At 41.6% G+C, this 25,301-nt stretch overlaps 1 protein-coding gene across 6 annotated transcripts in view; it reads right to left on the reverse strand.

The window, feature by feature from the left end:
- Pdxdc1 (pyridoxal dependent decarboxylase domain containing 1) overlaps positions 1–25,301 on the reverse strand; it is a 54,663-nt gene that overhangs the window by 874 nt on the left and 28,488 nt on the right. For 4 of the 6 annotated variants that reach the window (XM_077802981.1, XM_026409249.2, XM_026409246.2 and 1 more), the window contains exons 9-23: positions 20,642–20,726; positions 19,712–19,760; positions 19,450–19,551; positions 18,049–18,174; positions 14,696–14,746; positions 11,102–11,165; positions 9,312–9,400; positions 8,250–8,355; positions 6,014–6,185; positions 5,252–5,370; positions 4,834–4,955; positions 3,889–3,981; positions 3,707–3,803; positions 2,701–2,805; positions 1,975–2,207 (exon numbers count right to left, since the gene is read on the reverse strand). In XM_077802981.1, the coding sequence (XP_077659107.1) occupies positions 1,975–2,207; positions 2,701–2,805; positions 3,707–3,803; positions 3,889–3,981; positions 4,834–4,955; positions 5,252–5,370; positions 6,014–6,185; positions 8,250–8,355; positions 9,312–9,400; positions 11,102–11,165; positions 14,696–14,746; positions 18,049–18,174; positions 19,450–19,551; positions 19,712–19,760; positions 20,642–20,726 (1,613 nt within the window). Of the gene's footprint in view, positions 1–387; positions 1,485–1,974; positions 2,208–2,700; positions 2,806–3,706; positions 3,804–3,888; positions 3,982–4,833; positions 4,956–5,251; positions 5,371–6,013; positions 6,186–8,249; positions 8,356–9,311; positions 9,401–11,101; positions 11,166–14,695; positions 14,747–18,048; positions 18,175–19,449; positions 19,552–19,711; positions 19,761–20,641; positions 20,727–25,301 lie in introns of those variants that run through there. The other 2 variants (XM_026409247.2, XM_026409250.2) reach the window with 2 other exon arrangements.

Genomic DNA, 25,301 nt, shown 5'->3' on the forward strand with positions numbered 1-25,301 from the left:
TGTCTGAAAAACAGTATTTAAATGCAGTAAAATTCATTGTAGATCTATATATAGTTCAGAGTTTTCTAACCTAAGATTATTTTAGAAGCTTCATATCCAAAATTGCTCTACTAGAAAAAAAGTTTCATCTTGTTGTTCTCCATTATAACAACCTCTAAAATAGTCTCCTATCAGACTAAATTTGATCGGAGAATTATACCAAATCACTGTTCTTTAAGTATAAGGTCATTAAAATAAATGCCCAAACTTTGGTTATTATACAATTTATATTTTTAGAAACCTTTCATGTTTCTAAAGTTACCATCCAAAAGGAAGTCACCGTGCCTACTTAGTGGTAAGATTTATAAACTGAGTTCAGTGGTAACAATTTCAAGAACCTTTATTGAAACCAACATTCAAATAGTATCTCAAGGATGAAATTCTGTTTCAGCAAAACCAATTTAACAATTCCAAATATATATATAAAAACATTTAAAAATTAATCTTGTTAAAGGTGATAATTTACCCCTCCCCCTGGTTATCTGCTATACTTCATTGCACCAAATAAACAGGGAAGACTGTGTTTGATCATCTGCACCCCCTCTCCCCAAAAAAAGTAAAAAAAAAAAAAAAAAAAAAAAAGGAAAATTGCATTTTAACAAGTGCCAAATGTCAAAAATCACATCAAATCAGTATAATTATAGGCTTAATGTGGCATAACTAAGGCTCCAACACTGCAATCCACAGATCCATTGTGAATTCCTCCCCATCTATGCTCTCCCATTGCTTGACTTTGTGAGGCTAAAAAAAAAGGCACAGGGGCCCGATTGGAAGGAATGCGGTGCTTTGGGATAGTAGAAATGGGCAGGAATGAGGAGCTTACTTCAGTAATTGCAGCAGTCTGGCCTGGTCAGACTGGGAGAGATGACTTCTCTGGCTCTCCTTTCTGAGCTGGGCCCAGGGTGAGCTACAAGTGGAAGAGAAGCCGGAGGTGCTCCAGAGTGACAGGTCAAAGGTACTTACTTGAGAATTCCACCTAAGGAGCGCTGCACAGCATACTTAGTGTCGGGCTCTTCGGAGCAGCCTCTTTCGGGCTTTCAGATATTAAACAGAAACGAGCTCAGTCTGATTTAAAAGCTTTACCAGTATTTAAAAATATACATATATATGTATATGTGTGTATATACACACACACACACACATACACACATACATATATATATATATATATATACACACATGGTCGGGAAGAGATGTTAGAGTTACTCTTAATAGATGAGTCCTTAAATTTGTTTATAAAGAGTATATAAAGGGAGAAAAGGAATTGTGGCAGAGGACAGTTCCAGACAGAAGCCTTGCCACAGCTTGGTGGACACAGTCCTTACTCAATCTCCAGGAAAAGCAGCAGTTGGAGACAGCAGGAGGCAGCTTCTTATACTCTCACTGTCCCGCTGAGACCTGTTCTCCTTGAAGCCAACCAATCCAACTCGATCACACTAGAGATCCTTGAACCAGATGGACGAATGCTGTGGTCTCCCTCTACGGAAGCCCAGCAGAGAACCTGCAGAGTCCTAATGAAGGCTGCTTTGCCACAAAGTCACTATGTGCAACCTAACAACTTATGCTTATATTCAGAAAGATGAAAGTGTTTCAAATGGCAGGCACCCGAAATTTTAAATATTCTTTCTGAATAAAAAGTGTTTATGATAACTTGGGGGGAAATGGGATTACTATAGTTGGGTGTGCCAGAAACAGTAGTACTTGGCTGTTTTACATACATATAAAATCATCGATTGCCCTCCTAGAAAGCCTGGCTTTTAGGTATGTGTTTGTGCAAAAAAAAAAAAAAAAATTATTGTTTAGCACAAATAAGTCACTCCTGTCGTGTGAGCATGTGGCACAGTTCGCATTTTCAACACAACTCCCCTCCCGGGACAGCAGTCAGTCCGCCCTCCACCCAGCTGCGTTTTATCTTAAGCTTTCCGGCTCTTCTACCTGTGGGTGGTCATCTTCAGGGTGCTGGGCCCTGTTCTGGAGGGCCTCGGGATGGCTAGCTGGAGGGACGGAATCCCCAGGGGGTTGCTCAGGACCATGGGCCATCTCTTGGGTATTTTGCTCGGGTCCAGTGGATAGGTGCTCCATCCTTTCCAAGTCTTCAATGTGACTGACAGAGCTGGTCTCACTCACAGCATCTGAACCTCTCAGGGACCTTTTGAAAGGCTTTTGGCCTAGAGAAAGATGGGGTGGGCGGTGCTGAGCGAAGACGTTCTGCAGCCAGCACAGCTTTACCTCACAGTAACTGCTTCATCAGGAACCCTGCAGTTCCTGCCTCTGAACCACCTTAAGAGGTGAGGGGGAACCCAGAATTGCTACTGTGACATTAACATACTCCCCAAGCTGCAACCTTTGAGGTTCTCTTAATAAAAGCTCAGAAGAGTAAGTACCGTGGTGAAAATACTGCCAGCTCCCCAGACCTTATGTGTCCCTTGGAATGCCACTGAGGAATTCTTTAAGGTTAAATCTCAAGACTACTTAATGGTTAGTGACAAGGATAGTTGGTCTTAAGAGAAATAGGACTTTGGATTCAAGAACCAGGAAACCACAGGAATGCAGCAAACAGGGAAAAACTATTATACGTGATGCCAAGGTCTATTTTCCCAAGAGAAATACAACCAATTTTATTCCTTGTTAATGAACTCAAAACATGGAGATGTGAGGTACCTGGAAGTCTCTGTTTGATTCGAGTGCCTGAGGGGGTTGGAGGTGGTGTCACTCCTGTACCTTGTGCTTTGTAGACATATGTGTGTTCTGTGGACTCCAGAGAGCCTGCCAGGAAAAAAAAGGACAGGAGTGGGTGGAAGCTCCTGGCAGAGGCTGTCCTGGGAGATGCCACCTGCCCTTAATCAGCCTGGTGCCTTAATAAGCTGTGACTAGCCATTCAGCTTCCCAGACTGGTGGAGACACTGTATTCCTGAAATGTGCTGAGAACTAGGAAAAGCTGTGCTGCAGCTGGCTCACTTGGCCACCCTGCTGAGTGTCCTATCTTCTCCTGTCTCCTGAGTCCCTGGGAATGTGTGGCCAGGGACTGCCACAAGCACCCCTGGGGAGCCAGGCCCAGCTGCGGAACGCACTTTAGCAAGAAGAAACAGACACCTCTTTGCTAAAGGCCGAGGCTTGGCAGATTAGAAATCAGATTATCTTTTGCTGTTATGACAATGCAGTCATCATTTCCTGGGGAAGGAACAAAGGAGGGACCTAGGGGTTGGGAATATTATTTTCTTCACAGAGCAGGAAAGAAGTCATAGGCTTTACTATCTTCCCCAAATTCCAGCAACTGGTAACACTGCTGGCTGCCTGCCTGGCGTTAAACAAAATGTCCTAGCGCTGCGTGCTGTGGCCTTGGCTGCCCACTTTTTAGAATAGCTTCTGCTGGGAACTACAAGGAACAGTAACCCTGAGCTCAGGTGCCCAACCCCGTTGCCTTAAGGTTCTGAACAAACATATCTCCACTGCTTCAAGGCACCGAGCCTGCCTTGTAGGGCTGTGTCAGCTGTCTGGGGAGAAGGAAGGTGATAACAGTAGGGGCAGACATGCTTCACCTGCTCAGGTGCCTGGCAGAGGACCCAGGGATAGAGAATGGGAATGGAAGAGACTTCTTAGCAGAAGGGGAGTTGGAAACTCAAGGTGTTTGGTTAAAACTCTCAGGTAAGCGAGAACAGAGTCCTACCTGCTGTTAAGTTAAAAGTTCTTCCCTTTTGTGAAGCTTGCACTGGAGAAAACCAATTCAGCACGGATCCTACTACAGGTATCTGCCGCAGCACTCCCTGTAAAACATAACCATTGCTCAGAATGGCCTTGCTGAGCCCCCTCCCAGCCCATGGCAGCTGGGAGTCCTTGTGGTGGCCTCACCTCTTCCAGAAGTCGCTCCTCATTCGCCTTCTGCAGCTGGACCTGAGCTTCCTGAATTCCTTTCCGAACAACTTCCGTCATGTTTTCCAGAAGCTGTGTAAGACCAAGAAAGGCATTATCTGCCTAAGTCTCTTGCCTACAGACTAGAACTATGAGCACAACATTTGGGACATTTTTCAAAAATATATCAGTAGATTCTGCATTAAAACACCGGTAAAAATGAAAGTAAAAAATCAAATAAGAGTATAAAATGCTCATGGAGGCCCAGACACACACACATCTTGGTGACTGCCTTCATTTGCCAGGCAACAGAGGAGAAATAACTACTTACAACCTGAATGTTGCATCAATGGAAAACACGCTGTTCAACATTTGTGGAGAAAGAGTCAGAAGTAATGTAGAAGCCCACCCCACAGGGAATGCAGCTGGTATCTAGCCTTATTTTAAACTTCCTTCTCTCCCCACACTACCCAAAGGAATTACATAACACACGTCTGCTTCCTCTCAGACATGCCTGGTTTGGAGAGTATGTCCTCATCCTTGTACCCTCAACCTCCATGCCAAGTGGCCAACAGGGGCAGGTCTGTTTCTGGTGGGAAGTCCGTTATCAGAAACACCTGCCTCATCCACTCAAGCCCAGCTAGCTCCTTTTTGAGAGGGAGGCGTCTTCCAGTGCTCAGTCGCTACCATCCATAGTCTGCACCGCACCATGCTTCTTGGCTGAATGTGCCTCTCCCCACTGCCTGGTGAGCTCACCAGGGCAGGGAATATGTCACACCCACTTGGCATTCCTGATGCCTGGCACCACGCCTAGCAACAATGACAAGCTTTTGGGGAAAGAACTCAGAGTAGACATTTTTGAGGGTAGCCTTTTCCTTCAGGACCCCAACTAGCTGGCCAACCAAGACCTAGAAAAGGTATTAAACACTGACTGGTCTTACGGACCCTAGAGTTCTCCTCGATCTCCCGGGCTGTGACTGCAATGGTCTCCACTAGTTCGGAAACATCTGTGTCGTCACTTGCCATGCCAATGTAGATACAGCTCTTCATACTTTTGTATTCAGGGCCTGTGGAAACAACAGACAAGCTTGGCTCCCAAGTCCTCTGATGAGGGTGAGCCCTGGGCCACTTTCCTTTATAATAACCAGGACCATGCAGAAGGAGCCTCCTTCACAGAGTGAGGAAGACACTGCTCAACAGGGAAAGGTGCAGAAGGCTATTGAGGAGGAGGGAGGACTCACCCTAGGAGCCGCACTTCCATCTGCACTGAGCCAAAGCTTCCTCCCAAGAGGAAACCTGTTTTCTTCTAACCATTATAGAAAATGTCCCTCCAAAGATCTTTACTTATAAAAGCAGTAATTACCCATTTTAAATGTAAGATCAGATTCCAGTTCATTTAACTTTTTCAGGAGTGCAGCATGGATATTTTCCCCCTCTGGGTCTGATTTCAAACTGTTCTTATCATCATTAGCATGTTCATACCTAAAAACAATATCAAATAACAGCACTTCAATCTAAGAGAACAAATGTCTCTTCAGACACAGGATTGTAAGTGGAATATGAGCTACTAGAGATTAACATGGATGTGGAGTGAGACAGGGGAAAGGAGTAACTGTCGTGTCTTAAGATCAAAAACTTACAAGAATATTCTAAGTTTTTGGTCCATGAAAAATCAGGAGGAAACAAGTTCTGTAGGTCTCTTACATGCCTTGAAAAACAGGAGATGGGCCTCCTTAGAGGAAAGCAGCCACAGAAGGACTGTAGAGGCCTCATGTAGAGGCCAGTGGAGAGCTCTCTTCCTTAGACCTGGGTTCTTTTGCTTATTGATTTGCAGTTCTTATATACCCAGGAAGGTAACCATCTCAGGGTCTCCCCCTGGAACTTGCACATTGGCACATACAGACAGAGCTCACATGGCTGCCTGCTTCACAGAACGCAATGGGGACCAAACCACCTGTGTGTGCTGGGCCTTAATACATGTCCAGAATGCCTAGGTGAGTTTTCAATAGATAACTATGCTATGACTTGTATTCATCTTGGATTTCTAAGCTGGTTCACAAAATGTCCCACCCATGTGCTTGACACAGCCAGGTCATCTTCATCACGTGGCCAGCCAGACCTTTACCTGACAACCCCGATCCCAGGCCAGTTGGGGTCATCAACATATAGGAGACCTGCCATCCCTTCTACTTCCTGCCTGAACTCTTCACGCAGCTGTAGGGTACAGGTCAGGACTGGCAGTTTGCTTTCAATACAGGCTACTAGTTGATCCACATCCTCTCCTCGAGTTCCTAAAACTGAAAACATTGACAGGATGTATAAGAAATGCTTAAGGAATGGTTAACAGTGAGAAGAAGGGGTCCCCTTCTTAGCAAGGTCAAAGGCTCTAGGTGCATCCAGCTGGCTGCAGCTGAGGAGTTAAACAAAAAGCCACTCAGCTAGATATGAAAGAATCACATTAAAGATCAACACAGCCAGCTGTTTCAGGTGTAAATATGCTCTCCCCCCACATAGGATTATTTATTTATTTATTTTTGGTACCAGGGATTGAGCCCAGGGCTACTTAACCCCTGAGCCACATCCCCAGCCCTTTTTATGTTGAGACCGGGTCTCATGAGTAAAGTGTTTTGGTGGATTTGTCTGAGATGCCAGGAAGGGCAGGGGATGGTGACAATACCATCATTTCAAGGCAAGTGCTAAGAGGTGTTAGGGCTTTGGGTGTAAGTGTCTTGGGATACTACTCCCCCATCCTTCCCTCTATTCAGCCACGAATCCCAGCAAGCTCAGGATGTCCTCAGCTGGCTTCTCCAGCCTCAGAGACTCAGCCTCCAGGGCCGGTGGTAAGGCCATCAGCAATCTCCATAATAATGGATTTTTCTTTTTTTAAGTATTTTTTTAGTTGTAGATAGACACAATCCTTTATTTATTTTTTATGTGGTGCTGAGGATTGAACCCAGTGCCTTATATATGCTAGGCAAGCACTCTACCACTGAGCCACAACCCCAGCCCCAATGGCCTCTTTTTTGCAGGACAAATGCCTGCATTTTCTTGCTTTCATGACTTTTGAGAAAATATCATCCCCCAAAAGTTGAACACATCTCATGAAAAACCACCAAACATTTTCTGAAAATATTTAGATCATCTCTCAAAAAAAGTACCACCATATTTTTACTTTCTTCCAGATGATTTTTAAAAAACTGACACATAAAAATTGTACATATTCATAGGGTACCAGGTGATATTTTGATTGTACACACTGTAGTGTATAAATCAGGGTAAGCATCTCTATCTTCTCACACACTTACCACTCATGTGTGGAAAAGCATTCAAAGACCTTCTACTAGTTATGAGATGTATAGAACATTATTGTCATCAGAGGTCACCCTACTGTGCAACAGGACACCACAGTTATTTCTCCTGTTGTTTAGTCTTCATTTTGCTACCGTGAGGTAATGGGGAACGTCTGGAGAGCAAGAATCTTGCTCAAGGTCCCACAGGCACTTAGTGGCTGAGAAGGAAGATACATGTCCCCAGGGCTTTGTCATGAGACACATTTTGAACTACACTGCTTTCTGAAAAGTCTAAAAAGGTGGCTCTCAACCTTCACTGGCCTACTGGAATCTGTGGGGAATCTTCTGGATAGTGGGACACATGGAAGCTCTTGGAAGATGGTGCGTCAGGAGAGGGCATGGGAGCTCTGTGCCCTTTCTTTATACCTTGCCTTGTATTAGGTCTTCACCTCTGAGTACCAAAACATACTGTTGTACACCTTCAATACATACAGCAACAACAAAATGCAATTGAAAAAAAATACTGATGTCCAGGCTCCACTCCTGGACCTAAGAAATCAGATTCTCTGTTGATGGCCCAGCTGCCTGGTAGTTGTTAAGTCCTGCGGGTGATTCAAACATACAGTTGGGAGTAAGAATCATTAAAACAGAAAAACCAGGGTCACAGAATATCAGAGCATAGGAATTTGTGATTTCAGAAGTCTCATTCGATTTTTGAGATGTTACACTAGAATGTTAATCTACCTAAATGTAGTCCAAAAGAAAAGTTAAAGCCCTTCCAAAAAGAATGTTGGAGCTGGGTGTGGTGGTGCACCACTATAATACCAGTGACTCCGGAGACTGAGATAGGAGGATCCCAAGTTCAAGGCCAGCCTCAGCAACTTAGGGAGAGCAAAGCACTCCTGGATTCGATCCCCAGTTACCATCTCCACCTCCAAAACAGACAGACTGATAGAAACCACAGAACCAAATGTCAAAAAAAGTTAATCAATCAGCAGCAGCGTGGACTTTAATGGACATGGAACCACTCCCTCTGGAATAAAAATGAGGGAAATCCACAAGACTGTTTACCTGCAGCTGTCATTAAAGGGCTGAATCGTATACACGTGCCCTCGACTTCCAGGTCCATGACAGTGAGGCCACTCGCAGGTACCAGCTGTTTCAGTTGCTCTCCCAGCTGTGGGACAAGGACAGCGCATCAGCTCCTACCACATAGGACTCGAGTGTCCCCCACCTCCCCTCACCCACTCAGCCCAGATCACAGGCTTATAGAGCTGGTGTCCTTTCATATTCAGACTGTCTCTAAATACTTATGAGTTACTTGTTTTTAAAAATGGCACATTTTACATTTTTTTCTTATTAATACAAGTTAACTGTAGAAAAAATGTGAGATGCAGGTAACCCAACACCACAAAGTAAAAATTACCCATAACACACCACTCAAAAACACCAATTGTTGACATTTGGATCTTTTCTGAGTGGAGTGTTTGCCATAAAACATGATATTCTACACACACTTGAGTAACCTGAAGTTTTCATTTAATTTCATTCATTTTTCATTCTAATTTAATTCATTTCCATCTGCTTTAACCGGGGTTTATTAATGGCTGTTATGACCTGCTTTGCAAAGATGCACCGTAACTCACCAAACCCTGGCAGTGCTGTGGACAGCAGCCACATGCTGTCTAGAACATGACTGAGACTGTGATCCTAGTAGTATTACAGTATCCAAAAAGCGGCTGACCATGTAGCCTTGGACTGGCACTGTCAGCCTGGCACTGTCAGCCTACCACAGGCACACATGGACTTGGCCTGGTGCTTCTGATATGGCTTGGACCTCACCCCACACCCAAGCAGCAGCAGTGCAGCCCATATCTGCTGTTTTACAGGTGCAGACAGCAACAGTGGTCACGTGAGGAAAGTAAGGAAAGGAGGCCCAAGACTTGCCAGAGGTCACAGCATGGGAGGTGGGGATCTGATTCAGAGCAGAGCCCAGAACAAGCCGAGTGCTTTCCTAGGAGACTCCCTGCCTGTGAGTCAGATTTCTCATGCGTGACCTTGTGCTGTCTCAGCTAGGAGGCCAGGTGGTGATGCTCTGGGATGTACAAGGGAGCAGACCGGCGCTTTCCTTACCCAGCGATTCAGCGCATCGCAGGAGTGCCTCTCTCGGTTGACTGCTGAAGGTGCCATGTTGGGTGCTGGGACAGCTTTAAACACTGAATCTGAGGCCAAAACACAGGAGGATTCACTCTCAGAAACATGGCTAGCTAAAAGAAACATCTTAGTGAAACCCCACTTCACTTAGATCCCAATATGAAAACAGTCTCATATTATTGAAATCAAATGTGTCTGACAGAAGATTTAATGTTCCACACCTTTTTTCCCTCATGTAACAGCTGAATACAGTCACAGAAACTGAATTATTTCATTTTTAAAAATGGCTGTTTTCAAGAAATTTTGAAAGGCAATCCAAAAAAGCAAAACAACAACAACAAAAAGAATTGAAGGTTAACAACCAGTCTAACCAGCATCATGCAAGGTCAGAGTTCCCAACAGCATCCACGTTGGGTTTCACAAAAATTACCCTTCAGCTCTTAAATGGTTTGGGAACTTATTCATGCCTAAGAATATGCCAGATAGGCACATTCATCTTGGAGCTTACATTCTCGTTGAGGAAATGGACCATAAAGAAAACGAAAACCACGAGCTGGGGTTGTAGCTCAGAGGTAGAGCACTTGCCCAGCATGCGTGAGGCACTGGGTTCAATCCTCAGCACATTAAAAAAAAAGTAAAATAAAGGTATCGTGTCCACCTATAACTAAAAACAAATAAATAAATATTAAAAAAAAACAACCACTATGTCATTGCTAGTGCCATGAAAGAAGGCAGGGACTCTAATACGATGGAGTCATTTCAGACAGGACAGACAGAGGAGGTGGGCAGCTAGTGGAGACCTAAATGGTAAGGAACCAGTCCCTAGAAGAACAAGAGGAAATGTGTTTGAAGTAGAGGGAAGAGCAAGTGCCATGGCCACATGCTAGCAAAGAACACTGTAGGAATGTGGAGAAGACCAGTCTGTCTGAGGCACAATGACAAGAAGTGTCAGAGGAAATCGGGGAAGAATATGACAGCCTCACATGGCATGGGACAGAGCCTGGACTTCATTCAGCTGAAACATACTGATGGCTCTGGAGGGAATATACGCTGTGATTTCCACTTACAACGCTCACTCACTGCCCTGTGGAGCATGGTCTGGAAGGGGCTATGTAGAAAGGAGGAAGTCAGAGATCAGCTAGATGGGGACTGTGGCCACCGAGGTAAAAAACAGTGATGCCCTGGACTAAGTTGGTGGCAGTTGGGATTTCTTTTTTTTTGGTTCTGGGGATTGAACCCAAGGGCGCTTAACAATGGAGCCACATTCCCAGCCCTTTTAAATATTTTATTTAGAGACAGGCTATTGCTGAGTTGCTTAGGGCCTTGCTAAGTTGCTGAGGCTGGCTTTGAACTTGTTATCCTCCTGACTCAGCCTCCTGAGCCACTGGGATTGTAGACACGTGTTACCATGCCCAGCTGGGACTTATTTAAAAATAGAAATTCCTAGGTCTAAACTACCAAATCAAAATATCTAGGATATAGGACCCAAGAATCTTTATTTTCAAGTGACTCTTCTTAGCCAATCTAGGACTGGTCCAGAAACTGGCATTTAGTAACCACTGGTTTAATCATAACAAACTATAATTTTTTAAAAATTTTATTAGTTTTTTAGTGGTACTGAGGATTAGACCAGTACTAAGCAAGTGCTCTATCACTGAACTATATCCCCAGCCCTCAAAAATATTTTTGACTATTTAACTTGAAATGGTATCAAATTTAAGGCCCTTGAATACATATATGAAAATAACCCTCTATTAAAAATGACCTACCTGAGTCTGATAATTCCTGGAAAAATCTGAATACCACTACTGGAGAACTGAGCTCATCTTCTACCTGCAAAAACAGAAGTCTGGGATTACCAAGTGATGGCAAATTCCAAACACCCACAGAATGAAACACTGAGTTTGGAAAATAGGCTGGAGACCTCCATTTTGTACACAAAAGCAAAGATTTGATAAAGTTTTTAGGTGTACCTATGAACCAGCCTGACAGTACTCTGTGGATTCTAGGGTTAGCCTCTGACAATATACACTGACATTAAATCAGGAAGAAATCTGAATATTAATAGATAAATATAGTTCTACCATTAAAGATCCAAAAAGTATGGGAAAAGTAGAGCTAGAATCATCCTACAAATGCTTTCAAGAATTCCAGAAATTATTCAGGATTTATTAAAACTTTTTATACCCTCAGTGGCAGGGTGAACAAGTACTTTCTATGCACCTTGTAAAATTTCCAGAGCAGAATGCAAGACCTGCAGGCAATATAGACACCCACAATCTAGAACTGTATATGTATTTTCTAAATATATTTACTTATATTTAGTACTCAGAATCACTACTTATACAAAACAGGCATCAATTGACCACATTAATAGATTTCATAATAGATGAAAACATTCACTGGATTATGAAAATATGGCAGAAGTTCCTGCTCTCCACTGAACAAACAAGTGGTCAGCCATCAGCTTTGCCATGGGTTCAGGGTACAGTGAGCAGCAATGTCCTTGGCAGCCTCTGTGGGTGACTGAGGGTGGGGGGGCGGTGCATCTCTGGGGGAGAAGTTCTCTGAGCATTCAACAATAGCAGCACTATAACTCTAGTCATGAAACTCATGCTCCAAGGCAGAGTATGATGACTCACCCGTAGGGCCACAACAGGAAATGCTAACTTGAAGAGACAGGAAGTAGCTGACCCCAAAACTTTTCATAAGGCCTTGTGAATATAATTCTGATTAAGATTTATATTCAAATCTGCCAATTATTTAATGAGCTAGTTCCTATGCTAATATGCTCTCAGATTCTGTTACCTCCTTTAACTTTTACATAAATAAAATTGCTAATACTTTTAAAGAAACAGGGGCTCAATATTTAAATAGATCAGTGTGATAAGCCCAATAAGCAAGTAGGAACAAAAAAAGTGGCAGTAATTCATCTGTTCCCAATCTTCAGTTAAGGAAGAATAATTTGAGTGCTATGACTTCTATGTATATTACGACTGACTGCTTTCCTTGAACTCCAGTCTCAAGTGTTGATAAGCCTAAGGAAGACGGCACAAGGCTATATACATAAACTTCTAGTTCTAGCAACATGGCAGACTGGGCTAACGCTGAAGTTATCAATTCTAAATATCTGAGATACTGGATTAAATATAACTACAATGATAAAAAGTTTAAACTACTGCTGGGCTCACAACAAAGGTTAATTCAGAAAGAAAATTATAAGCTGAGCTGCAGGGAAGAAGGAGCATGGATGGCCGGGGCCTGGCTCTCATGGCCAGGGCTGTGGGTTTTAAGGCACACGAGGGATAGTAGTGAGTTTGCATAAAGTGTTCAAGAGCTTCTGCAGGAAAAAAGTCAATGAACAGATACATGATTTCAGAGAGTAATAAGTACACCCTAGAAGGAAAAAAACCTAGGGATAGAATGATAGATGGCAGTGGGAGGTTATCTTAGGGTGGTCAGGAAAAGCCTTTCTGAAAAGTTGATATTTGAAGTAAGATATGAAAGCTAAGAAAGCAGTCACGAGAAGAACTGGGAGCAATGGGTGTTTCTAGGCAGAGGGAGGCCGCTGCAACGGTAAACTGGTGGTGCAGGCAGGTACTCAGGACCACACACGGTGCTCAGGAAGCATATCCCAAGGAGCAACTGCGATGGTGATAATGAGGATGACTGACAGGACCACAGTGCTTTGTGATGTTTGCCAATTATTGTATCCTCTATGAAAAAAACAGCTGCTGGAAGAAGGGATGGAGCAGGGTTATGTCTGGGCTGTGTGTGGCCTTATAAAGATGCTCCAAAAGAACTGGTCATTGGTTAGGTGCAGGGGCGCACACCTGTAATCCCAGCTACTTAGGGGCTGATGCAAGAGGATGACAAATTCTAGGCCAGACTGGGCAACTTAGAGAGACCCTATCTCAAAATTTTTAAAAAAGGGGCAGTGCTGGGGATGTAGCTCAGTGGCAGAGTGCCTGTCTAGCATGTACAAGGCCCTGAGTTTAATCTCCAATCCCCCCTCACCCTGCAAACAAACAAACAAAAAACCCCCAAAACCAAACCAAGAAACTGGTGATTAATTAATACCATTAAACTCGGGGCTGGGGATATGGTTCAAGCGGTTGCGTGCTCGCCTGGCATGCGTGCGACCCAGGTTCGATCCTCAGCCCCACATACAAACAAAGATGTTGTGTCCGCCAAAAACTAAACAATAAATATTAAAATAAAAAAAAATACCATTAAACTCCTCTTACTCAGAGGAGAGAGGACTTGAGGAAATACTGGAGTGGGTTTGTAAAGCAGGACCAGAGAAGAATCCAGGCTCTGCATTGCCTTGATTCCCAACAGCTTGCTCAGTCTGATCCATACTTTGGGTCTTTCTCTTTGCAGTCAGTAGAATCTAACATACTTTGATTTAACAGCTGAGATCACAGGCTCAAAAGATTAAGAAAATGACTCAGTGTCATAGGGCTACCCAATGGCACTACTGAGAGCAGAACTTAAAAGCCTCCTGACTTGGAATCATCCCTGTTCCTTCTTCAGTGTGATATTTGAAGTAAGGTTCCCCCATCTAGAATTCAGGTCAAGTGGATCCATGCAGAGAGTCTCCCCACCCAGCCTTGTTCTAAAGAATAAATGCACTATTCCAAGTTGAGCCCCAAATAAATTCAAATATATAATCCCAGCAACTTAGGAGTTTTAAATTGAACTGTACTCTGATGAATTATCAAAGAAACAGTAAGTCTATTTTAATAAAAATCTAAAATACAATGAAATTCTAAAATATAAAATAAAACATGAAAACATGCCCACCTGAACTGATACACATTCTTGGTTTTTAGGACTGCAAAATTTCTCATTTCCTTGTCTCAGGATAGAGGGAGCAATCTCTGAGAGATTCATTGTAGGAAGACACGAGGAGAAGAGCAGGTCCACTTGCTTTTCTCCTCATTCTCCTTCATGCACATGAAAACTCTGGTGTCAGAAGGCTTCAGAAAAAGTAGCCCAAAGCATTCTGAGACACAGAAGGCTTTCTCATTTCAGAAGATGGGTGTTCTAGTGTTCTTGGATAGGTGAAGACGTTGGTGCTTGTAAGACCTTTGTGCAATTCTAAATCATAACGGGATAAATGGATGATATGAAAGCACTATAGGAATTTAAAAATTGTATGGTATACATTTCTCCTCTTGAGCTATCTGTGTAATGAGGTTATTAACTCACACATGTATCTCTCCAAAGATTCTGGTTTTATTTACTTGGAGCTGTCATAACTCAACTGATATATATTACATCTGTAGAAAATCATTCTATTGCTGAAGTTAAAAAAAAAAGTTACTTATTTCAGAAACAGAGGCAATTATATACTATACCAAGATTTTGATGTGGTTCACTTTCTTCAAACTTTCCTGCAACCGTTGGCTCTGCAAATGACAAACAACAATTTGTGTAATTTCATTAGATTGATACAACATATTAGCAAATTTTCATGAGGGTCATTGAGGGTCTGCTAATAAGGATCTCAGGCAGACAAAGGAATCTGTAATTTGGTGATTTCTAAATTCTGACTGCCAATTTTTGCAATTCAAAATTTGCAAACATTCTTTAATCTTTCAGTTAAAATTTACATGCCCAGATTTAAGAAAAGCTCTTTCATGTGAATCTGTCCTATTAGCAATGTAAGTAATTTATTTTAAAAAACTATAAAGTTTAGCTGTATGTGGTGGTGCACACCTATAATCCCAGCTACTTGGGAGGCTGATGCAGGAAAATCACAAGTTTGAGGCAGCTTGGAGAACTCAACAGACCCTGTCTCAAAATAAAAAATAAGGGCTCAGGGTGTAGCTCAATGGCAGGGTGTTTGTGTAGCGTGCACAAGGCCCTGAGTTGGATTCCCAGTTCCAGAGGAAAAGACAAAACAAAGCAAAAGCCACTTGAGTACAAACATGAGCAAGGCATGGCACTGACTGTTGGTGGAGGAGACAAGGACAACCAAGGGAACACATCATGCTTGTGTACTAGTTGGGGCATGGCTCCATCACTTGCCACCTGAGGACCAGGATAAGTCACCCAGCCTGGTACTTATTAGCTATGACCTTGGATACACTATTTAAGCCTCTGTGCTCCAGTTCCCTCAACTTTAAGATGGCATCTTACTGGATTGTGAAAATCAAATGTGCACCAATATGCATTATGTGCTCAGGAACAATGTCTAGAACACAGCGTGCACTACGGAAATGATGACCGCCATCATCACCACTGCAGAATGTCTCAACTCCAGTTCCCTTGTCACCAGGCTGGGATAACAGCAGTATGGATGCCTTAGTTCAACAGGTATTCATTGAGCATTGACTCTGGACAGCCCCTCATGAGACCTAATTTTTGGGGGGGGGCTCTGGGAATTGAATCCAGGGGCACCCTACCACTGAGCTATAACCCCAGCCCTTTCTTTTATTTTTTGAGACAGGGTCTTGTTAAGTTGCCCAGATGGGGCTCAAACATGCCATCCTCATGCCTCAGTCTCATGGGGTTACAGGCACATACCACCATGCTCAGCCTAATACCTAATTTTTAATATGCTGTTATCAATGGAACTTACACCCTAATGTCGTTTTGGGGGGGGGTCAAATGAGTGGATGCATGTGAAGTGCTTCACCAGTGCTTGGCACTGAATAAACACTCTGTAACTGCTACCCATGAAGATGCTGCTGCTGCTGTTAAGGAGGCGGGGGAGAAGATTGCTTTCTCCCCTCAGGGAAAGTATGAGAAAAATGGACTGTAAAGCATGAAATGACACAGAAGACCATACTGCTGAAGTCCATGCAGTTTAATGTGTGCACTTGGAACAGTGAGTCAGCAGCAGGGGATCAGTGAAATCCTCATGAGTATCTGAGATCAGCCACAGGTTTTGCTTTCAGGAACATGCCAGAGCTGTAGTGACCTCAAGGGTTAGGTGGTTAGTGTCATCATTATTTTCCTGCACCCCACAGGCCAAAGGGAATTGAAAAACTCTCCTGAGAGCCCAAGCCTTTTCCCTAAATTGACTAAGTTACTAGGGCAATAAAGGCTCCTTTTTCATAAGAACCAAACCGAGACATGAACTAATAGCACAAGAATACTATTTTAAAAATATGCTGCTTTTATAAACATAAATCTTAAAATTATTTTTTAGGGAACTATCCTATAGAATCAAAGGGCCACTGTCAGAGAAATAAGAAAATGCTAGTTTTTCTTAAAATATAAAAATAACACTTGAGGAAGTACCGATTCCCTAAGAATGAATACACATATACGTGCATGTATACACACACACACACACACACACACACACACACACATTACATATAATATTCAAGAGGCTGCTGTTTGCAAGGATGCTCAATATTACATATGTAATATGTACACACAAGTACATATATCTTTAAGTGCTGTGAAGCAAACCTTTGTGCAAGCTATATATATATGTGTTCTACCAATGAGCTCTATTGCCAATCCAAGAAAATATTTAAAACAATGATTTAAACATATATTTATAACTTACTGTGTGATCAGGCACTTTCATACATTAATTCATTAGGTCCTCATATAATAATCTTTAGTAGAATTATATCCCTATCTCACAGGAGAGAAAATGGAGGTGTTGAAGGTGACACCATGCTTCTGAATTTGAGTAGAGTTCAATTTTCATACCGTACAAATGCTACTTGTTTGCTTTCTAAAAGTTATAGCCTGAATGTTTGTATCACCCACAATTCCTATATTGAACTAAAACCCCAATATAATGGTATTAAAAGGTAGGGTCTTCTGGAATCTCATGAATGGAATTAGTGAAGGTATATATAAAAGGGACTGGAGTCTGTTCTCCCCTTTTGCCATGTGAAGACAGATAGAGGCACCATATATAATGAAGAGGCCCTCATCAGACACTCAATCTCTTGGTATCAGAGACTTCTCTGCCTCTAGAACTGTAAGAAATAAATTTATGGTGTTAAGTTACCTAGCTTAAGATATTTGGTATAGCAACCAAATGGACTGGATACTTAACCACAGCATTAATTATATACTTTTCAAAATTAGAACACTTCAAATGCAAGGAGAATTAGAACTGACCCCAGAATCCTGCAATTTGGGAACCGATGCCAGGGTGTTAAAAATGTGCATGTCATCCATATTCTACCTTTAACCTTCACATTCTGTCACCCTGAAGGATCAACCAAAGAGAGTGTTTATTCTTCTGCATCCTCTCTCTCCCTGGAAGTTATTCTGTGACTTCTTTTCTCATTCTAAGCTGACAGTGGTTTTCCTTTTAATCTTTTTTTCCCCCCCTCATACTGGGAATTAAACCCAGGGGTGCTCTACCATTAAGCTACACATCCAGCCCTTTCTTTTGAGGCAGGATCTCTGAAAAGTTGTCCACGCTTGCCTTTAACTAGTGATCTTCCTGCCTCAATCCACTAAGTGGCTGGGGTTACAGGTGTGTGCCAGCAGGCCTATCTTCTTTTAATCCGATTTTATCCAGCCCAAAATTCTGAGTCAATGCCAGCAGCTGCTCCCAGATCTTCCAACAAGAAACATATACATACAGGGCAGGAAGTCTGATAGTTTATGAGATGGTAAATTCAGATGATGAGGTCCTGGATGGCAGGTACACAAATGCATAATTTTTCTGTCTCTGCTTTTGTCAAGGAGATTTTGTGATTCATTTAAACTTCAGGTTTCTACTCACCAGTTGACAAGCATGTTTTATCCTCTCCACAATCCCATCAAGTCCCAAGTATTGTAAAGATAACCACAGAGGCAGGGCACGGAGTTTGTCTGCTGGCTTATTTGATGTAAGACCGGCAACTAATGTCTGAAAAAGCCAATATGGGTGCATTAATCCAAGACACTGGATCCTCAGAACTATACAGTTACCATTTACACACACTTACTATGTGACAGATGCTACTGCATGCTTTGTTTTCTTTATCCATTTGACCTCCCCACAACTCCACAAGGAATTCATTCCAGGTAGTTTAGTTCAGAGTCCTGGCTTTATCCATAGGTTTAGAGGTGAGTGGTGGCAAAGCCAGGAAGAGAATCCAGATGATATGCCTGAGCCAGAGCTCTCAGCCATTCAAGAGGCAGCCACTTGCAAGGGTGCTCTGAGCATCCTTGAATACCCGGTCATTATCAAATGAGCAAGACATCAACTATTTTAGCAATAATCACTTAACATGTAGTTTGTATATGCCTGCCATTAACTTACTATCAGAAACAACTTCTGATTTTTTAAAAAATGTCATGTTCCATCCTACTAGACAATGTGGATCAGAGGCCTTAAAATATTTACAACTCAGTAATTCTACTTCTGGGAACCTATTCCAAGGAACAATTTGAAATACAGAAAGATGTTCATTGTCTCATTTCAGTAACAAAAACCTGAAAACATCCAACAAATTCACAAGATATGATCATGATAAAAAAAACTGTGACACTTAAGTGGCTGATTATTATTTTTTTTTTAAGAGAGAGAGAGAGAGAGAGAGAGAGAGAGAGAGAGAGAATTTTTTAATATTTATTTTTTATTTCTTGGCGGACACAACATCTTTGTTGGTATGTGGTGCTGAGGATCGAACCCGGGCTGCACGCATGCCAGGCGAGCGCGCTACCGCTTGAGCCACATCCCCAGCCCAAGTGGCTGATTATTATGCAGTCATAAAATGTCATAAAAAAATTCTTCCTATACATAGGGAAGAATGAGGTACATAATAGAAAAATCTGTATGATATGGATCACCTGTATGAAAAAAAAAAGTAAAATCAAGAAAACTTTCACTCTTTTATTCTATATTTTGTCCCTAGTCAGGCACTATGGAGCATGCCTATAATCCCAGCGATTTAGGAGGCTGAGGCAGGAGGAGCACAAGTCTGAGGCTAGCTGGATTGGGAATGTATCTCAGCAGTAGCGTGCCCCTGGAATCAATCCTCAGTATTAAAAAGAAACAACCACCATCACCACCACCAACAACAACAAAAAAATAAGCAGACCAGAGAGAGCCACTTATCTGGATTTTTAGCCTCCAAAATTGTCCCTAAAGCCAATAATGAGTATCAGCCACTCCCCACTCCAGAGAGGACAAGCTCACCAAGGCAGGATCATCATGCTTGTAGAGAGTCACTGCAGGAACAGCCGGCAAACCCAGCCACGGTCCAGGAGTCAGTGTCATGCTATCACATTTGGTTGTAGCCTACCAAGAGGAGGAGGAATTTTCATTAGATTATCAGAACACACTAAACCCAACTCCCTCTTCCATTTAAAAACACTTTGAAAAAAAAAAAAGCCACCAAGAATTGAAAGACTTTAATTCCTTCTTAAAAACATTAATATTTAGTAAATCAAGAACATACCAGCACTGACGAGGAGACATAACCTAGAGCCAATGTTGCCAGATTCACACTGGAAGAAAAAACACCAATCTAAGAACTAATCACGTAATGTTACTGATTCATTAAATATGCACTTTCCAAAAAAGTGAAGGCTTTTTTGCAGGGTGACATGTAAATGTCTTTCAGTTGCCGTTAGCTTATATGACAGCAAAGGAACAGGTAGATGATATAAATTCCAAGAAAACCTTGAAAATGCCTCAGGGCATATCCCTGTTTACTGAGTCAGGCATAACCATTCTGCATCTTTCACAGCTACTCTTTCTCAGACATTGTTCTTTTGGAGATGAAAAAGAAACCTACCATGGATGATGTGGTGGGCACGATCACCACTCTGGTTGCCCTGCATCGGCTTCCCACCTTTCCCTTAAAGGCACTCCAATGGCCTTCTGAGACACACCCCAATATCCTCTACCAGAACACGAGCTTTAGATGGAGACATCGCCTGCTCCTGAAGTGGGCACGTAGCCTAGACTGTGCGAGCACTCCACTTCATGAGGTCTCTGCCCTGCTGGAAGGAAGGCTGCAGTCTGTGCAGTTATCATGCACTATCGTAGGAAAGTCCCTTCACTCAGCCCATACCCAGGACACCGAGCCAAGGGACTGTGACTGGGGAAACACAGGTGGGAGGAAGACACTGAATTCTGGTTGACAGTATATCTGAAGTCAATCCTAGTACTGGTCTTTTAAATTAAATCTCTTTTGCTTTAGTCAATTTGGGTTATTTTGTTATCTGTAACCAAAAGAACCCTTAATGATGTCACTACAGAGAGGCCTGGATGTCCATGCTTCTTCTTCTTCTTGTTTGTGGTGTTAGGGATGCCCTGGAGGTCTGTGTTCATGAAGACTATGTACAGGCCCAACAAGGAGCCACACAACCTCCTATCCACCTACCCCTCCACGTGAAGCCATATGCCATACTGCTCACAGAGCTCTTTCAAACGTCCAATCTTGTCTGTGTGTCCTACTGCTGCAGTTCCTAGAATAAAAGAAATAAACAGGGATATTAGAAAGAACAAATATCTCCTGAGTGTTCAAAGCTAGGAGCTTTTACATACAGTATCTCCTTAAGAGGGAAGAAACTTATTACATCCCTATTTTATTAAGATTTTCTTTGTAGACTGACTTAAAATCAACTTCTACAAGTTGATCTGTAAGTTTATGTGTACTCTCCATTATATGCATCTAACTATATTATTGATTTTCTATCCACTAGACCTAATGATTTATGAGAAATAAGTCAAGTCTCCCATGAAGACAGCTATGGGTTTGTCAACAGCTCAACTGTAATGTGTAAGTTTTTTTCTTTATATATTTCAAATTTCTATCCATAAGCATTCAGGACTGATCTTTTAGTAAATTATGATGTCTTTCAGGCATCTGAAGTCTATTTTACCCCACAGTAATGCTGCTATAGTACTTTTGTCAGCATTTGCCTAAAATATTCCTTCTCATCCTATTGTCATGTTCTGGGTTATTTTGACTCAGGTGTATCCTTTTTTTTCTTTCTTTTTTTTTTTAACAGCTATATTTATTATTTGTTCTCATTAGTTATACATGACAGTAGAATGTATTTTGACATGTTATATATATAGAGAGTACAACTTCCCATTCTTCTGGTTGTACATGATGTAGAATTACATTGGTCATTATATTCATATGTGCACATAGGAGAGTAATGTCTGATTCATTCTCTTTCCTATTCCCATTTCAGGTGTATCCTTTAGAAACAGAAATACACACACACACACACACACACACACACACACACACACACACAAACTTGGGCTTTTTTCCCCACCCAGGTTCTTTGTTAATATAGAACATACAATCTGACGCCTATTTAAACATTAAACACTTTGAGCCACTCCCTTGGTGATATGATTGCCCTACAGATTTTGTTGGACAGGTTCTTTTTCAGATGGACTTTAAATAAGACATAGAGCCATGTATTTTCCCAGCTGTCCCAAATTTCCAGTTAGTAGAGTTCCAACTAGTAAGATTTCATGCCCCTACCAATGCCAAACAAATCCTACTGAAGAAATGGCTTCCCCCTCAGAGTCTATGCCAGGAAAAGGGGTAAAACCTTTTTTCTCATACAAATCTCAAAATTTTAAAAATATCTCAACTGACACACTTAATTTGGTTGAACCAAGGTCACACGCCAACACATGACTCTTCTATCACAGTGCAGTGTTAGTGACTGGACCACATTCAGACTCCTTTTCACTTTTTATGGTAGTTGTCTACTGACTAACCCCTGGGATGTGTCTTCTGGTGTCTACAATAAGGTCTCAGTGGAAAGTCAGTCAGGTGCCAGTGGCAGTCCCTTCAGTCTAACAACTGATTGAATATGGGCAGATCTGTGTTTGTCTTTATACAATAAGTCAGACAGGAAGTGGTGGTTTCCTTCTGCAATATTTTTTCTTTTTTAAAAAATAATTACTGTAGCATAATTCACAGGCAATAAAACCCAATCATTTATGTCTTATTCTTGTTGTTTTTGGCTAAGTTGCTTGGGGATTGACCCGGGTCACCCTACCACCCAGCTACATCCCCAGCCCTTTTTTATTTTTTGTTTTGAGATAGAGCCTAAGTTGCTGAGACTAATCTCAAACTTGTGATCCTCCTGCCTTAGCTCCCTGAGTCACTGGCATAGGCATGTGCCACATGTCTGACACGTTCAATGAGTGTTTTTTTTCAAGGTTTTATATTTTTCAGTTGTCAGTGGATCTTTTATTTATTTATATGTGGTGCTGAGGATTGAACACAGGGCCTCCCACATACCAGGCAAGCACACTACCACTGAGTGACGACTCCAGCCCAACATTCAATGAATTTTGGCCAATGTATCTATAGTGCGTAACCAACGTGATCAAGATACAGAACATTTCCATCACCTCTGAAACACCGTTTCCCACTTCACTTGCTCTTCTCCCTAACTCCTCACTGACCCCAGACAACCCTGATCTGATTCTGTCACTGTAATTTTGTCTTTTCTAGAATTTCATATCAGTGGAATCATACACTGTGTACCTTTTTGTGTCTGGCTTTTTATACTTAGCATACTTTTGAAGTTGCTCTGCTTTGTTAGGATATCTAGGTTGTTTTGTTTATGAATATCTGCACACAAGTCTGTGTGGAGGTATTTCTTTATTTCTCTAAAAGTACATGGAAGTGAGACTGATGGTTTACGTGGTAATGTTATGTTTTGCTCTTGAGGCACTGCCATACTCTTTTCCAGATGGCTACAACATTTTGAACCCCTACCGGCAACATATGAGAGCTCTAGTTACTCTGCTCACAAGCATTTGCCACTGTATTTTTAAATTCCCTCCACTCTATCAGAAATAGTAATATCTCATCTTGGGGTATTTTTTGTGGTGCTAAGGATAGAACCCAGGGCCTCACACATCCTAGGCAAGCATAAAACCACACAGCTACACCCTCAGCCCTATGATTTAAAAATTGCACTTTTCTAGTGTAATAATGTTAACCATCTTTTCAAGTGCAAGTATTTTCTTTGGTAAGTGTCTATTCAGATCTTTTAATCTTAGGTGGTTTCCTCCCTGCTCCCCTCTCCGCAGTGCAGGGGATAGAACCCAGGGACCAGTGCATGCCAGGCTCTCTATCACTGAGCTATATCCTCAATCCTCTTTTGTTGGTTGTAAAAACTGTACTGGCTTCTTACTGTTGAGTTGCAGGAATTCTTTACATATTTTGGATACAAGATATGTTTCTCTGAAAAACATTTTATAAATATTTCTCCCATCTATAATTTGCTTTCATTTTCTTAGTAGGATCTTTTGAAGAGTAAAAGCTTTTAATTTTATTTGGTGCTGGGATTGAACAAAAGACCTGGTAGATGCTAAGCATGCACTTTGCCACCAAGTTACACCCTAGCCAAGCTCTTAATTTTCAATAAAGTATAATTCATGGTTATTATTTTTTATGCCTTAATGAAATTGTTTTTTTGAGACATTCCCAAGGATACCCCTGAATTTCTGGTCCTCCTTCCTCAGTCCCCTGTGTGGCTGGAATTAAAGGCATGAAGCATCATGCCAAGTTCTAAGAAATCTTTGCCTAATCCAAGGTCACAAGACCCTTTCTGTATTTTCTTCTAGAAGTTTTTTTTTTTTAGTTAGCTTAGCTTGTATATTTATGTCATTTTTATTTATTTATTTTTTAATATTTATTTTTTAGTTTTCGGTGGACACAACATCTTTGTATGTGGTGCTGAGGATCAAACCCATACCGCACGCATGCCGGACGAGCGCGCTACCGCTTGAGCCACATCCCCAGCCCTTAGCTCTTATATTTAGACCTATGAACCATTTATAATTAATTTTTACATACAAAGTGAGGTGAAGGTTTGAGGTTCAGTTTTTTCCACATGGAAATCCAATTTTTCCAAGACCACTGGTAGAAAACACCTTTCTCCTTTGAATTATCTTGGGTCTTTGTTAAAAATGGAGTGACCATGAGTATATTTCTGAACTCTCTATTCTCTTCAATTAATCTCACATTCTTAATTTCTTATTTGTAGCTGTGTGTGTGTGTGTGTGTGTGTGTGTGTGTGTGTGTGTGTGAGAGAGAGAGAGAGAGAGAGAGAGAGAGAGAGAGAGAGAGAGAGAGATAGATAGATATGGGAATTGAACCAAGGACCTCAGACATGCTCAGTGTGTCCTCTACCACTGAGCTTCACTCCCAGCCCTTATCTGTAGCTTTACAGGAAGTCTTGAAGTCAGATAGGGTAAATCTTCAAATTGTGTTCTTTTTCAAAATTATTTTGGCTATTCTCAGGTCCTTTACATTTCCATATACACTTTTAGAATCAGCTAATGTATATCTAACTAAGAAACTGAAAAGAGAAGGACAGATTTTATTATTATTTTTTAGTACTGGAGATTGAATGCAGGAATGCTTTACCACTGAACTATATCCCCAGTCCTTTTTTAAAATTTTTATTTTGAAGCAGGGTCTTGCTTAGTTGCTGAGGCTGGCCTTGAACTTGTGATCCCTACACCAGCCTCCCCGGTTGCTGGGATTATAATTAGGTGCCACTGCACCTAATAAGAAGCCAAGATTTTGATAGGAATTGAACTGAATCTACAGATTAGTTTGGAAAGAAGGGACTTAACAATATTGAGTCTTCCAATCTATGTGCATGGCATATCAGTTCACTTATTTAGGTCTCTTGAATTTCTTTCAGCAATATTCTGTATTTTTTGGTGCTCTGTATATGCTTAGTTAAATTTATCCATAAAGTTTTCATGTTTTCTGATGCTATTACAAATGACTTTTTAAATTTCACTTTCTAGTTGTGTACTGCTAGGAGGCAGAAATCAAAAAACTTTGCTAGGTTCACTAATTAGTTCCAGTAGCTTTAATTTAGTTTCCTTTGGACTTTCTATCAATATAATCATGCCATCTACAAATAAAGACCGTTTTACTTCTTCCCTTCTAATCCATATTTTTAAAAATATTTTTCTTGCCTTACTTCACTATCTAGGACTTGAGGCACAATGTTGAATTCAATACAATAAGTGAAGCA

The sequence above is a fragment of the Urocitellus parryii genome, chromosome 9, assembly GCF_045843805.1.
Source record: "Urocitellus parryii isolate mUroPar1 chromosome 9, mUroPar1.hap1, whole genome shotgun sequence".
Classification (NCBI taxonomy): domain Eukaryota; kingdom Metazoa; phylum Chordata; class Mammalia; order Rodentia; family Sciuridae; genus Urocitellus; species Urocitellus parryii.